The sequence below is a fragment of the Diabrotica virgifera genome, chromosome 7 (assembly GCF_917563875.1).
Source record: "Diabrotica virgifera virgifera chromosome 7, PGI_DIABVI_V3a".
NCBI classification, from domain to species: Eukaryota; Metazoa; Arthropoda; class Insecta; order Coleoptera; family Chrysomelidae; genus Diabrotica; species Diabrotica virgifera.
The window spans coordinates 165,483,817-165,501,133 of record NC_065449.1 but is presented as its reverse complement, the minus strand read 5'-3'; the positions used below and the strand labels follow the sequence as shown (position 1 = coordinate 165,501,133).

Sequence of the window (17,317 nt, the reverse complement as noted above, 5' to 3'; positions counted from 1 at the left end):
TGAGCAATATTGGAATAGGTATTTGGCCTGGAAACTAATGAAGGGAATTCAGTAGTGGATGACAGTAACGGAGCAAATCTGTTTTTTTTAACAATACTAGTGTAGGCAGGATTGTCAATAACTTTTTCGGCCTCTTTGAAAGAAATATTAAGGTGTGCCATTGCTTCCTTAGTTCGTTTTTGTTTTTTATACTCTGAACAATCTCGATTTGTCGAGTTGTGTGAATTAGAGTTACAAAAAATGCAGAAGTTATCACATTGAGTGCATTCGTTATCATTTTCTTTGCCGCAGTTTCGGCATTTCTTTTTTTCTTTACATTGAGATGCAGAGTGACCGTAACGAAGACAATTGTAACACTGCATAACAGGATGAACGTACGTGTCTACAGGACATCTCACTTTATTTATATAAATAAATTGGGGAATTTTGTTCCCTGTAAATGTGACAATTATCATTTGACGGGGGATTTTTCAATCACTCCGTCTTTTATTACTTTTCGAAACATTCTTTGAACTTTACGAACAGAACACTCTGATTTTATAACTTTAACAAGATCATTTTCAGTCAGATATGTATCGACCGATCTCACAATACCTTTTTTTCAGTTAAATGTAAGGGAATATAATCTATCAGTTTATTGTCTTTGAATAACGAATTTTCCACTAATTTGTTCGCAACTAACCCTGAATTAACTTCAATTTTAAGTCTATTACGACCCACGCTACTAATTTCTAAGATCGATTTTTCGTATTCCGAAAGTGCTAACAGTTTTTCACCAAGTCTCATTGGATGCAATCTTCCCACATTCAAAACTTCGTGTTCCCCAAAAATTAAGTACGGACCTGTATCTCTTGACGTAAATCGATTATTAATGGAAATATCGCGTTTGAAAGACTGGTTTGGCTGGTCTAAATTACTTGCTGTTGTTGTTAATGAGCTTTTATTGTTATCATTATCTGCTGGAAAAACTTGATTTTTGTCCCCTGTTGCAATATTATTCTTATCGGCTTCTGTAAATCCGCGAAAACCATCTTGATTAATATTTACATTTGAATCGTCGAGTTCCATGCCATCCAGAACCCTGATATCCTCGATTCTTATATTTGAAGATCGCGGCGGCTTCCCGCCGCCAGGTGAAGTTCCCGACATCCGTCCCAGACAGAAGTCGGATTTTTAAGTATAATTTCCCAGGACAAATTAAGTAATGAATCGACTTACTTGTAGAAATCCAAAAAACTTAACCAAATAAATGAGTAAAAGGTAAACAAACTGTGTATTTTTTGTGGCAATTAGTGAATCGACTTTTAAATCAAACACGTCTAATCACTAAGAGACTTAATAGACGACTGTGAACATAGTTTTGATTATACAGGTTGTTTAATTAGGAATATCCAATCTGTAAGTTGTAGATTCTAGACCTCAAAATATTAAGATTTAACCAAAATCACCTAAATAAAATATGGACCCTTATTGAGTTAGAGGGTGTTATATATAAAAATAAAAAAAAAAATTTGCTCAGTATTTTAAAACTATTTGACGTATTCTTTTCATACTTGGTAGAAAGTGTAAGTACTATACACGCTATGAAATTATGTTAAATACACGTTTCCGGCAATTACCAAAGGCGTACGAAAGGAGACAGTAAATGGTTGACCCTTCCCAAATTCTACGTCACTGGTAAAATTGTCATTTTAGCACAATTTTTAGATTCTTTATTACTATCTATGTAAATAACATTCTATTGACTCGTAACGATAAAGTCATTAGTTTTCGAGATATTTGAAGGTATAAGCATTTGAAGTTATAAGCATTTGAAGTTATTAAGCATGTGACGGCACAGTTATTTTGATTAATGTATTGTGCCGCTTAATTGTTAGTTTCAAATATCTCGAGAACTAGTGATTTTACCGTTAAGAATGAATAATATATTCTTCAGTCTAAATGATAAAGTCATTGATTTTCCGAGATATTTGAAATTAAAAATTAAGCGGTACAAAACATTATTCAAAATTACTGTGCCGTTATATGTTTCACTCCAAATATCTCGAAAACTAATGACTTTATCGTTACGAGTGAAGACTATGTTATTTATATAGAGAGTATTGAAGAATCTAAAAATTGCGCTAAAATGGCAATTTCGCCAGTGACGTAGAATTTGGCAAGGGATCATTTGCTGTCCCTTTTCGTATGCCTCTGATAATAGCTAGTAACGTGTAGTTAACATATCTACATAGGGTGTACAGTGCCTACACTTTCTACCAAGTATGGAAAGGAAACGTCGAACAGTTTTAAAATACTGAGCAAAAATATTTTTTTAATTTTTAAATTAAACACCCTGTAACTCAATAAGGAGCCATATTTTATTTAAGTGATTTTGGCTAAATCTTAATATTTTGAGGACTAGAATCTACAACTCAGAGATTGGGCATTTTTAAGGAAAGAACTTGTGTATATGCAAAACTATGTTTTTACTATTGGCTCCGTGCGTCTCCCCTCTACTTACAGTCACGTGACACGCTGTCAAATTTTGTAAGGACGTTTTAACATTGAGTCTTATGGGATTATTTTGTTAAACTTGAATATTTTATTTTGTAGTGATAATAACGGAATACAATTGTTAGAATTCATTAGTTATTAATTTATACTGTAATTTATAGTGCAACAAAATATTTTCTTCATTGTTAATAAATATTTATTGACATAAACTGCGATAGTGAGGTTATGTATACAAAATCAAACTGATAATCAATATTGGAAAGTGAAGAATTTATATCAGATTAAGTGCGTTTTTATTTTCTGTTTATATTAATACATTATATCACTAACGTGACACGGCATTTTTTTTAAATGTCTCATTTAAACATACACAAAGCGTCCTGATAAAATTTTAAAAAACCGCCACCATGAGCAGGTCGGTCGATTTTGCTTTGACATATTGTTAACACTCGGAGCCAATAAGGAAAAAAAGAAGAAGAAAATACGACAATTTTTTTTTAATTCGTGAAAAACTCCCAGGAACCCGATTATCGAAATATGAATATTTCAAAATGTTTAATCCCCGCGACGTTATTAAAAAACAAATTATAAACAAATTAGAACAATTTAAAAATGCCATTTTAGACGGGAGTTAAATTGAAATTTAAATTTATCAATACATTTATCGAAAATATACAAAAAAATATAATAGGTTCTTATTGTATAGATTTATACTCATTTGGCAACAACCGCGTTTTTGCAATTAAAAATATAGTGATATTTAATAAACAAATTAAATATCTCATAAATTATTAAATATTTTTTAACCAATGTTTTTTTCCCTTAATACTGATATCATAACGCAACTTTACTAATAAAATAAAATAATTTATGGTACTTACTTAAAACGCAAATAATATTTTTTTGCAAATTTGACGTTTAAATTTTATATCTAATTATTTAAATAAATAGGGGGTCAAACTGAATTTAGTAACTTGTATATATCCTTCAGCTTTGCAGAAAAAAAAATCCTAAATACCTTCAATAACATGTAAATTATCTCAGCCAGCAGTTAAAAAAGTAAATATTGTGCAAAAGTGACCCTAAATACTTTCTTAAAAATATCTTTTGTACCCATCTAAACTTTGATATAAAATTTGTTCCAAGCTGTAAGAATTTACATTTTGATTTACATGTAGTGTAATCTTATTTTACTAGACTAAATAATATAGTTTAATATAGTGTTATTTCTATGTTTACAAAGTTGGACAGGTTTAAAGTAGGTAAATGGTTTTTGAAAGAAAAATAAGATCAAATTATAGAGCGCATTTTTAAATTTCCTAAAAAATCTTCTTTTTCTCCATGTATTTTGAAAATGATAACAGATACAGTAATGAAAAATAAAACGAAATTTTGATCTAAAAAAACCCTACATTCTTGTGTGGTATCTTTTTTTCGTATCTCTTATCATTTTCGAGTTACATGGAGAAAAAAGAAGATTTTTAAGAAAATTTCAAATTGCGCTCTATAATCTGATCTTATTTTTTTCAAAACCATTCATTTTAAACCAGTCCAACTTTTTGAACATAGAAATAACACTATAATAAGAAGAATTGTAGAAGGAAAACGATGCATTTAAATTCTGATGGATGAGGGGTTAAAAAATATACTTCTTATTTCTTATTAAAATACATTAGTCATCAATTTTTTGCAGCATATCTAGCTTAGTTTATATGTAATTGACATTTAATATTGCTAATTTTATAGGTCTTTTCAAACACTATAAATTATTATCATTTTAGGCTTTTTGGATCATCGGCAACAAAAAAGGTCTTTTGTAATTTTCCTCTAAAGTTAATCGTTTCCGAGTTATAAACAATTTAAAACTGAAAAAATCGAAAAATGACGATTTTCTAGGTTCAAAACAGAAGTAAAAAAATATTATTTTTGAAACTACGAAGTGCCTAAATTTATGTTGAAACCTTATTTTATCAACATATAATTAATTTGGTCTTATTTCATTTTAAAATATTGTTTTTTAGTTGTTAATGCAGCCCATCGCCCGTCCTCTCATATGCGCTTCATTAATAATTAAAAAAAAAAAAAATGTTTTAGAATTAAACGTGCCAAAAATTACAGAGAACTGATAGAAGAAGGTTTGAGATTGAATTTAGGTACTTCGTAGTTCCAAAAATAATATTTTTACTTGTGTTCCTCAACTTAGAAAATCGTCATTTTTCAATTTTTTTTATTAAATTGTTTATAACTCGGAAAGGATTAACTTTAGAGGACAATTACAGAAAACCTTTTTTGTTCCCAATGATCCAAAGAACCTAAAATAATGTCTATTCGAGGCGAAAAAAAAAGGTTTGTATAATTTGTTTAATTTTTTTAATAAATGTAGCAATACATCCGAAATTATGGCATTTGGGTATAGGGAATATAACATGAAAAATAATCAGTATTTTTTAATGACTTCAAAACGCTAAAAATATACTGGATGTCCCATTTAAAATAAGAAAGTTCATTAGAGTTCCAGAAAAACGGAAGACTTGACAACACTGTAGTAACTAATATCGGTCGTATTAGAAGACTCTTACCCACCAAAATCTATAAAAATCGTTTTAGCGGTTTCCGAGAAATTATCGTTTTGCCAGAGTGTTTCGCAACCCTGTATATCACAAAATATTTTTTTAAGATGATTAGTGTTAGCTGTCATCCTTAGATGACAGGGTCTTCTAACAATATGGCCATACTCCTTTTCTAACTTGGCTACACTCTACCGAAGATGAACCGAAATACAGTTGCCCCCCATTATTTTTTTATTTCCTTTTATATTGACATTCACTTTGCGAGAAAAATACTAACAGTTAAATTTTGAGCATAGGCCCAAGGACAACTTGTATCTATTAACTTTTGATTTGCTTCTACTCGATAACTAATCAAAATATCTTTTGCAAAATAATCAGTCGTCTCCCAAAACAATTGCTTTTTAAAACTTTCGCCATCCATGGAACTGGGAATATTGACATTGCTAAGTCCAAAATTGTTGGAGCAATATCCACAGAACTAATGGGAAATCGTCCAGTAGTTTGATTCACTAGTTTAAGTATCTCTGAACGAATTTCATCTGGTCCAGGTGTATTATTATTTTCTGAATTAAATATTGCAGTTTCTATCTCCTCTTCAGTGATTGAAGTCCCAATCAGCTGGTCATCTGTATAAACTTCACTCATGGGTCTTTCGTCATGGAAGGGCTCCTGTATATAATAATAATAATAATAATAATAATAGCGTTTATTGTCCAACAGAATCCATTTACAGGACAAAATATTACATAAATAAAAAATTAAATAAAATATTAGTAATTCATAGGTATCGATAATAACAAAAATTTTACAAAACTAAATTTGAATCTAAAGAAATAAATTATTAATCACCCAGGTAGATCTTGGCCATAGAAATCAGTTGCTTTAAACTGCAGTTAAATATATCGCAGTAAATACTTAAGGCATTATAATAGCTGCACATGACGAATAGAGGAGAATTTAACATAAGGTTAGTTCTAGCTTGTGTATTTCTGAACGTAATCGAATTTCTTACTGGATAAGACGGAACGTTAAAATTTATTTGTCGAAGGATATCAGGGCTGTCAATGAGATTATGTAGTAGCTTGTACAGGAATACCAGGGAGGCATTAATTCGTCTAGATTCTAATGACACTACGTCCAAACCGCTACATAACTCATTATTGCTGATACCCCTCGTAGGATATATACCATTAATTTTATAAAACAAAAATTTTAAAAATTTACGCTGAACCCGTTCTATAATTTGGATGTGTACATCATAAAACGGTGACCAAATGATAGAGGCATATTCCAGTTTACAGCGTACAAAAGTGTAAAACAGTAATTTAATGGCCTTAGTATTAGTGAGATTTCGACTATTTCTTATTATAAATCCATAAGATTTAAGTGCTTCTCTAACCTTTACATTAACATGTTCAACAAAAGTGAGTTTGTGATCAAATATAACTCCAAGGTCTTTAATTTTAGTCAAACGTTCCAGTTCATTGCCATCAATAATATAAGGATGGTATATAGTAGACTGTTTCCTGGAATAACTAACCACCTTGCACTTAACTATTGGCATTAAGATTCAGATGATTTTCCTTACACCATTCATGTACGAGATTCAGTTCACTCTGCAGAAAATGACAATCGTTAAGGTCGCTTATCAATGAATAAATCTTTAAGTCATCAGCATAACATAAACATGGTGCAGAAATAGATTCACACAGATCGTTAATAAATAACAAGAACAATAATGGACCTAGATTAGAACCTTGTGGAACCCCTGAAGAAGCAAGGTACTTTGCCGATTTGTAACCATTGTAAGAAACAAACTGCGTTCTATTTGATAAGTAAGACCTCATAAAAGTAACAGCATCCTCAGAAAGACCAAAGTGGTATAATTTAGAAAGCAATACTCCGTGGTGAATTCTATCGAACGCCTTCGAAAAATCGGTATAGACGACGTCAACTTGACTTCTATTATCTAGGGCCTTTGAAATATATTGTGTGACCACTAATAAGTTTGTTACAGTGGACCGACTGGAGACAAAACCATGTTGGTATTGAGACAGCTGATTACGAGTTCTTGAATAAATACGATTATACAAAATTATTTCAAAAACCTTCGACAGATTGCAAATTATGGAAATTGGTCTATAGTTTTCTACCTGATCCCTTTCACCAGTTTTGAATACTGGGCACACTTTTGACTCCTTCCAGAGACTTGGATATTCTTTATTGAGAAGACATAAATTAAAAATTTTTAATAGTGGCACAGTTAAGGCACCTATGCAATCCTTAACCAGAAAAGATGGTATATTGTCAGGTCCACACGTCATTTTGTCTTTCAATTTCTTACTAGCAGAAATGATCTCAGATTCTACAATAGGATAAAAATTTAAGTAATCTGCGTTAACTGATGAAGAGTTAGCTTTATAATTAATATCAGATGACAGAAAAACACTATTGAAAAATTCTGCAAAAACATTCACAATATTTTGTGGTTCGGAGGTAGTAATGCCAATATATTTCATTACACCAGGAATTCTTGAACTATTATTTTTCGCATTAACATACGACCAAAACTTCTTGGGATTGATGGATAGAGATATTTGAATGTTATCGACATACACATTGTATGCCAAACTGATTTTTGATTTGACAAGGTGTCTTAACCGTTGAAACTCAAGCAAATCACAATGATTTTTGAATCTTTTAAATTTTTTTCGAAACTTTGCTTTTAATTTGATGTTCTGAATGATGTCAGCATCAAACCAGGGTGGATATTTATGACTAAAATTTTTATAAACTGGAATATACGTATTAAACAAAGAAAACATTTTATCATAAAAATTACTTAAAATTACGTTAACGTCACTAGTAGTATCCAGAAAATTCCAATCCGTTTCGTACAGTTCTCGATATAAAGCAGGAAAATTTGCTTTTTTAAAGTTGTAAGTTATTTGCTCAGAACCATACCTAAATATAGGCTCTTTCACAAATATATCCGTAAATGTAATTTGAAGAGCTGGGTGATGAGAGTCTTCATAGAGCAAAGGTGAGTCATCATGCTTCACTTCACAACTGAAATGCGATAAGACTAAATCTAGCAGTCTACCCAAATGATTAACAACATTGTTAAATTGTCTAAGTCCAGTAGAGCCCGTAAAACTTAAAACTACAGAAGTTTGGAAATCAGATATATCATTATCAATGAACTTTGGAACATTAAAATCGCCTAGTAATATGGAGTTATTATATAAATAATCAAGTTGCCCTAAGCAATCGAAAAAATATTCAAAGTCAACTAAACTTAACCTATCCGGTAAATAAACAACAACTGTATAAAAATGTTTGTAACCAATCTGGCACTTGACAATGATTAGATCAATTAATGGAAATTGAGCATCGAAAGCCGCAATATCCAATATTTCGGATTTTATGAAGTCTTTTACCGCAAGCACTACACCACCACCCTTCACCTTATCCACCACATGGAATTTTCGGTCCTTTCTATATACTACATAATTATTCGGAAAGAGTTCCATGCTCGAAACATCACCGTGCAACCACGTTTCACTTAATGCTATGATGTCGAATTCACAATCACTAATGTTAGCATTAAATAATGCAACTTTGCTATTTAGACCACGTACATTTTGATAGTAACATGTAAGTTCAACGTGTTGGGATTTACTTGATTTGGAACTGCTGGACACGTTTAGTTTAAAGAGCCATCAGTATTACTGACTAGAGTAGGTCTGCCCCTTACATACTTAATCGTCAAATTCTGTTCTCCATGATCTGTTCGCCGTTTCAGTTCTGTCCGAAGTTTATTCATGTATTCTCTCTGCCGAGGTGTTTTATCATCAGAGATTGAAATGGTAGAGAAAGTAGATGTGGCTAATTTATTCTTGGCACGCAAAAAGGACTTAGCCTGTGCGGGTGTGGAAAAGGTCACTTTGATTGGACGAGCCTTATTTGAACGTTTACCAATTCTGTGCATATGTCTTGAAGAAATCGGATTTACATTATCACCCTGTACTGTTATTAGAATCTCGTTTACTTTATTATTGTCTTCCACAGCAGAATTAGTTTCTGGGACGTTATACAAAATGATATTATGTGATCGATTAATACGGTCCATGGCTTCTTCAATTATATCTTCCTGATGTTCGGAAGGTATAGTAGTGTTAATATTAGCGATCTTTCTTTCCAACTCTTGCAATTTCGTTTCCACAAGATTGGTTAAAAATTGCTTCAATTGATCGAGCTTGTCCTCTCCATTACTACAAGTATTACATAGTACTTTTACATTTTTACTACGCATTCGTGTGATCCGACTAGCATCATCGCCCTGTAAGCCAATGCAAGAAGTATGCAAAGAATTCATACATCCCGAACATTTTATAAATTGTGTGTTATTGGTAGATTGTTTACAATTTATACACACAGGCATAATTAATTCTTCGTCTAACTTACAATTTACACCAAAATTAAAAATCAATTAAATGGCAATTATACTTTGTAGGTAGATATTCGATATTCGACAAATGATAAATTAGACCAGTTTTTTTGCTTGTGTGCTGATATAAACGGCAATATAATTAATTATTGCATATATCGGGATTCACATAGGATAACCAATAAAAATAGGTACTCACGGTTGTGTATCTTGTAATAATGAACACTTTGTGAAAATTTCACTAAAAACTGACTTGTATAACTCAAGTAACTGAATGATCAATGTGAGCCACAAATAATACGTGTTTACTGTTTGATTAACTATGAATTACTATCTATATATATACTATACTATCTATATATATACTATCTGTATATAGTTTTACCATATGTCAATTTTCTCCTTTTCAGCGCCAGCACTCTCTGGTTATCCTGATTAACCAGCAGTTGGTCCTTTCCTATAATTTTTTGTCTTTGTTTGCGATATAATTCGATTAACTACATAGACAACTTCGACATTCGCCTATAAATTGGACTTAGTATTGGATTAATATTTTTATATAGAGTTTGATTTAATTTGACTTGTGTATTCTTCTTTTTCTTCAGGTGCCATCCCCGCTACCGAGGTTGGCAATCATCATAGCTATTATAATTTTTGGGACAGTAGCTCTAAATAATTGTTTTGAGCTGCATCCAAACCATTATCTCAGATTCTTCAGCCATGAAATTCGTCTTCTTCAGATGCTTCTTCTGCCATCTATCTTTCCTTGCATTATGAGTCGCAAGATACCATAATTCTCGATACCATAATACTCATAATTCTCGCACATGTTCGAGATACTGCAGCTTTCCTTCTTTAATTGCAAATTCAATTTCCTTCTCTTTACCTATTCTTCTCAGTACTTCATTATTCGTAACTCTATCTACCAAGGAAACCCTCTTCTATAGGTCCAAATTTCAAAGGCGTTAAGTCGTCTCATTGTCTCTGGATTTAACGTCCATGATTCCACTCCATAGTATAGGACACTGTATACGTAACATGTTGTTAGGCGTACCTTAAGCTTATGTTAAATCTTTCATAAGTAGAACCTTTTTCATTTTAATAACATTAGAACGTGCTTGTTTATTGGAATCTTATAAATGTGTCAAAATTGCATAAGCTAAATTAAAAAATTATTCTTAATAAAAAATTTTTACTTACAGTCAAATTTGGATCATAGGCCCAGGGACAACTTGTATCTATTAGCTTTTGATTTGCTTCTCCTCGATAACTAATCAAAATACCTTTTGCAAAATAATCAGTCGTCTCTTGAAACAATTGTTTTTTAAAACTTTCGCCATCCATGGACCTAGGAATATCGACACCCGCTAAGTCCAAAATTGTGGGAGCAATATCCACAGAACTAATAGGAAATGTTTCAATAGTTTTCCGTGGTACGTTGGGTCCGCTAACTAAAAAAGGAACTCTAATGTCAGTTTCGTAAGGCTGTCTCTTGTCCCAAGGTTGACTAAATTGACCTAAAAATAATATTCAATAATTAATAAGACAATATTCTTAAGTAAGTCATAGCGCTATAAGTGGTAATGCGAAAAACTCAAATGTCGCCAACTTAACCCGGTATCCGACAGGTGAACTTTTTTGCAACTCACAGACAGGTGGGATGTGACAAACCCCAGTAATTAAAAGAGGTAAAGAATCTTAAAAAATATCTCTACGTTTAGTTGTCTGTGATATCTGGAACGTCAACATCTTTAAGCTGGTCAGGATAGGCATTATCATTATTTACACTAACATTGTCCATTTTTTCACTTACTTCGGAATCACTCTTGTCAATACATTCGTCACTGACTGCTTCATCCCATAAGGCCGAAGACGTGCTTATTCTCGTTAGTAACTCATTTTAGCTTAGACCTACCAAAAAATGTGTTAAGTTCTGTAATAAGTATAATTCACTTACTTATACATACTTATTTATAGGAGTCACACAAAATAAAGGCAATTCTATAGAAAGTACAAAATCCGACTCATGGGGTGTGACCACATCCAATCAACAATCGACGACTAAAAACTATGTGTCATCCTCCTCCTCAGTCGTTTCCTCATTGCTGAGTGTCGCGATTCCCTATAATAAGAGCAACTATCTCTTTCCATCGGCTTCTGTCCTGAGCTTCCCTCATGGATTCAGAGAATGTTTTTCCACTGGCTTTCTGTACTTGATCCGTCCATCGAGTAGGTGAGCGACCTCTACTTCTGCGCCCTTCAACGTTTCCCGAAATTATAAGTCTCTCAAGATTATCATCACTTCTTCTTGCAATATGGCCGAAAAATTTTAAGACGGTAGAGAGGCAAATAGAGGAAAGTCGAGTCTGAATATTAAGCTCTTGCAGGATTGAGTGATTTGTTCTGTGTTCCGTCCATGAGATCCGAAGCATTCTTCTCCAGCACCACATTTCAAAGGCGTCAATCCTTTTTCTGTCGTCCGATTTCATGGTCCATGTATCGGATCAGTAATTAAATATGGGAAAAATTAAGGCACGTACTAATCTTATTTTAGTGGAGCGATCTTTCCAGATTTTCGATAATCGACTCATAGCGTTTTTGGCCATGCCTATTCTCCTACGTATTTCTGTTTCACAAGATCCTGTATTACTGATGTAGGATCCTAGATAATTGAACTCGTTAACCACCTCAAACTGGTCTAAGGCTCCTGTTGTCTGAAGTGAATTTGAATAATCTACTATCATAATTTTTGTTTTTTGTTTATTGATCTTGAGACCACATCTATTGTTTTCGGCTTCCACTAGCTGCAACAGGCTGGACATTTCTTCTTCGGATGCAGTTATTAATGTTGTATCATCTGCATACCTGAGATTGGATATCTTCTTTCCTGCGATAGAAATACCGCCATTCCATTTGTCGAGTGCTTTTCTCATTATATATTCCCCATAGAAATTAAAAAGACTTGGAGATAGAATACATCCTTGCCGGACTCCTCTACCTATTTTAAAAGGATCGGACTTATGGTTTTCAATTCTTATTCTGGTTTCACTGTTCTCATATAGGCTTTTCACCAGAGCTGACAGATGATCAGGAACCCCCATCTCATGTAGAACTTTCCACAAAACTGTCCAGTCTACACAGTCAAATGCCTTCTGTAATCCAGAAAGCAGATGATCATCGGAATTTTGAATTCTCGTGCTTTCTCAATGAGTTGTCGCATATTAAGAATTTGCTCCCTTGTGCCTTTACCCTTCACGAAGCCTGCCTGTTCCTGTGGTATTTGTCTATCCAGGTATGTCTGCATGCGACACTTGCTGATTCTCAACAGAATTTTACTTGGGTGTGAAATCAGTGAGATGGTTCGGTAGTTACTATATTTTGTGGTTACCCCTCTCTTAGGAATGGGAGTAAATAGTGCGGTACACCAATCACTGGGCCATTTGCCGATTCTCCATACATGATTGCACAGTCTCCACATTAATTGGAGACCATGTTCACCCACATGTTCTGTAAAAGTTATGCCGTGATGTCATCGCAACCAGGTGATTTATTTCTTTTAAGGTGCTTCATGGCTTCATCGACTTCAGACCTTAGAATATCTGGTTCTAGGGTTGTTGTTGAGACTTGCAGTGCTGTTATATGATTAATGTTAGAGGTTTCAGCTTTATAGAGTTCTGTGCATTATTTCCTCCAAGTCTCCAGAACCGCATCCATATCGCTTACCATATTACCTGTCTCATCCTCTATAGCGTAATTTCTGGGTTTGAATTCCCGAGCCAGTAACTTTACTTTCTGAAAGAGATCTCTTGTTTCATTTTGATGTAAGTGGATTTCTACTTCCTGGCAAATGTTAGACACATATTTGTCTTTATCTTTCCGGCAATTTCCTTGGATATCTCTTGATAAGCTTCGATAGTCGTTTAAATCAAAACTGCCAACTTTAAGTTGCCTTCTTTGTTCTATAATTTTCCATGTTTCGTCACTGCTCCATGGTTTACGACTGTTGTTTTTTATGTGTCATCACATAGATGAATATACAATAGAAAGCTATCAAGCTGCTGTGGCCATTACATGCAAAATTTCCTTATGTTTTAGGCGCTTCAGCATTGTTGGGGTGTAATACACCGCACCTGTCAAATGCCGGGTTTTTACAAATCCATGGACAGTTTTTACAGATCGATACATTAAAAAATATATCGATAGATTTTTAAATTATATCGATATTTTTATATCGATAGATATACCGGCACATACAGTGAAAAGAGCGCTAATAACCGACAAAGTAACGGAAAAGACGGAAAATATGATACGTTTTGAAATAAAAATAGATGAAAATAATAGAGGTGGGAAATTATCAGCAGGAACCAACAAATTTACATTATATGGATAATTTCTCACCTGCAGAACTGTAGACGTATCAGCTGAGTTTGGCAACTGCCATGAAAAACTACCAATATCTATTAGACATCATTACTTTAGTTTAACCATTCACCAATAATTATCTAGCAATAAATTTTTCAAACACTTATAGGTCTGGATCCTCCGTATGAAAAAAAGTTGATTAATAGCAAGCTGAAAATTTGTTAATAGCTTAAGGATGTCTAGTCGGATAAACTTTGATATATGGGAACACTGGAACAGGGGCAGTTTTAATTGTGGAACAGGTTAAAAATTTGGAACGGTCAGACCACGAAAACGGCACATTTATTTTGTCCGACAGAATAGACTAAAACTCTCCGAATAGAGATTAAACTTTCAAGCAAAAATCAGACTGCTATTTATCACCTGTCATAATTCCTGTCATTTGACATATTCTACATGTTCCACTCATTAAAACGCCCATTTGGTGATAAATAGCAGTCTGATTTTTGCATGAGAGTTTAATGTCTCTTCGGAAAGTTAAAGTCTGTTCTGTCGGACAAAATACATGTGCCGTTTTCGTCGTCAGACCCTTCCAAATTTTTAACCTGTTCCACAATTAACACTTCCCCTGTTCCAGTGTTCCCATATATCAAAGTTTGTCCGACTAGACACCCTTAAGCTATTACCAAATTTTCAGCTTGCTATTAATCAACTTTTTTTTTTTCATACGCGGGACCCAGACCTATTAAGTTGACAACAAAAATAACAGCGACAAAAATAAACGAACGAATAACTCAGCAAGAGGAACAGCAAGGATTTCGGACACAAAGATCATACTACATGGATGCAGTTTTTGTAATAAGACAAATAAAAGAAAAATCGCTGAAATACAACAAATCGGCATATATTTATGTCCCTGAGAGATTCGAAGAAAGCGTTTGATAGACTGGGAATTCGGGACGCGAGACATTTATTATATGAAAAGGGAATATCACTGGATTTAATAAAAACCATTGAGAATATGGTATATATGTACAGTGCGCTGAAACAGTGGCGGCTCGTATAACTTTAGGAAGGTAGTGCCAGAATCCGGGCAGCTGCCTAAATTTTTTGTGGCGGTTTTACGATATGGTCAAAAAGGATATAAAATATAAATAGAGTATCACGATAAGCTGAATTTAATTGGGTTTTTATATTTAACTTACCAAGCATTGAAAAGCTAAAAACGTTATTCATGTGCACTTTAGATTTTTCATGGGATTTCAATTTCTCCCATATATGTACAAGATCATCGGTGCCTTTGTTTGACCAAGTCTCGTCACCTCCAAACAAAACGCATACAAAACAGAAGAGTTTATTAGTTTGTTCGCAACCACACAACCAGCTATTTTTATCGTAAATAATTTTATTAAACTTACGACAGCGAAGTTTTTGTCCATTTCCACTTTGTTTTTCAATTTTTAAATCGGGTAAAGGCCGACCGAGTTCTTTAATTTGTAGTTTTTTTTTCTAACGAAAAACCACCAAAAGAGTTTTTTAATATACTAATTTGATTCATTGTCAATAAATAAATTAAACGTAGAAAATAATCAAAATATTATTTTTATACCTACGACACCCACGATCACAACGCACTAACTAATAATTACAAATTAAAAAATATAGTAGAGTATAAACACAAATACACAATACAGTAGTAGACAATAAACACAATAGCGTCAAGCGAACGCGTAAAGAAACTAGAAATATGTAGATCTAAAACATTGTATCTTAAGATCCACTAACTTCCTTTTCGAGATTTCGAGCCTGGCACGGAGACTCCAATTTAAACGTATGTTAAAAGTTCAATACCGCTCTCTCTCTGTCACTTACAAAGGATGCTCATACAATCTTTCTCTTTTCTCACGAGCCACTATGCCGTTCGGCACTGGGATTTTTATAATTTTCATCCTTTATCCGGTCAGCTGTGGGTGGCCAGAGTCGGTAGATTTGCATTGCGCTACACAGTTGCCAGATTTGATATAATTTATAAAAATAAAGAGAAATATTCACAAAAAAAATAAACAGGCATTAAAATGTTTTTAAGATAAAAAATATGTTTCTGCATAGTTAGCAAGGTAGTGCCATGGCTCTATGGCACTACCTCACGGGCCGCCACTGCGCTGAAATAAGTGTTACCTCCATATTACTTATTTATTTTTAGCATAAAAGCAAAACGCTGGGACAGGACGATTTTTAAAATAATCATGGTATATTATAGCATCAATGTTTCCAACTTTACACGATCCCTCCTCAGGTAGCAGTCATACATAACTTTGATTTTTTTAAATAGGAAAATACATCACGTGACACCTCATCATCGTTTGAAATACTGATTAGGTACAAAAACGAATAATTCTTGCACAAACTTTCGGTCCAATGCTTTTTAAAGGCATTATTTTTTATTCTTGAGAAATGAAAAAAAAATCCTACTAAGTATTGTTGAAATATTTAAACGCAGAATAAAAGATTACATTATTACCCTGAAAACTTCTATAATTTTTATTTTAATAAGTTACAGGGGTGAAAAAAAAAAAAGAGAAAATTGAGTACCTATGATTTTTTATTTCAAATATATTATTCAAAAATCTTGTTGTTTATTCTAAGGGACTTTCGGCCCTCGGTAATAATGAAAATTTTACGCGTATAATGAAAGATTACATTATTACCGAGGGCCGAAAGTCCCTTAAAATAAACAAAAAGTTTTTTTGAATAATATATTTAAAATCAAAAATCATAGCTACTCAATTTTCTCTTTTTTTCACCCCTGTAACTTATTAAAATAAACATTATAGAAGTTTTCAGGGTAATAATGTAATCTTTCATTCTGCGTTTAAATATTTCAACAATACTTATTAGGAATTTTTTCATTTCTCAGGAATAAAAAATTAATGCATTTAAAAAGCATTTGACCGAAATTTTGAGCAGGTAATCAGTATTTCAAATTTTTTTAAATGAGGTGTCACATGATGTACTTTCCCATTTAAAAAAAAAGTTATGACTCACCTGAAGAGGAATCGCGTAAAGTTCGAAACATTAATGCTATAATATACTATGATTATTTTAAAAATCGTCCTGTCCGAGCGTTTTGCTTATGTGCTAAAAATAAATAAGTTAATATAGAGGGGTACTGTAACGGTCACGTTACGAAATTAGCTCTTTAATTATTATTATAATTATTTTTCCTCGGTCTCCATTTAAATTCTCTAATTTCTCGTATAGGACTACTGGGGTGACGTCATACCTCGGTGATGGAACGTACTCCACCTATCGAGAATGATTTCGTTTTCTGAGAGAGTTTGACGTTTACCTTGGCGGAGAAGCGCCTCTCGTTCTTTACTTGACTGTTGGCTGTTGTGTCGAATAGAGGTACCATATAGAATGGCGGATGATTTCATCC

General features: G+C 33.1%; 1 protein-coding gene across 1 annotated transcript in view; it reads right to left on the bottom strand.

Annotated features, from left to right (window-relative positions):
* Positions 1-17,317, bottom strand: part of LOC114333312 (N-acetylglucosamine-6-sulfatase-like) — a 120,580-nt gene that overhangs the window by 16,805 nt on the left and 86,458 nt on the right. The window contains exon 7 of the mRNA XM_050656270.1: positions 10,717-11,033. Within this exon, the coding sequence (XP_050512227.1) occupies positions 10,717-11,033 (317 nt within the window). The remainder of the gene's footprint in view (positions 1-10,716; positions 11,034-17,317) is intronic.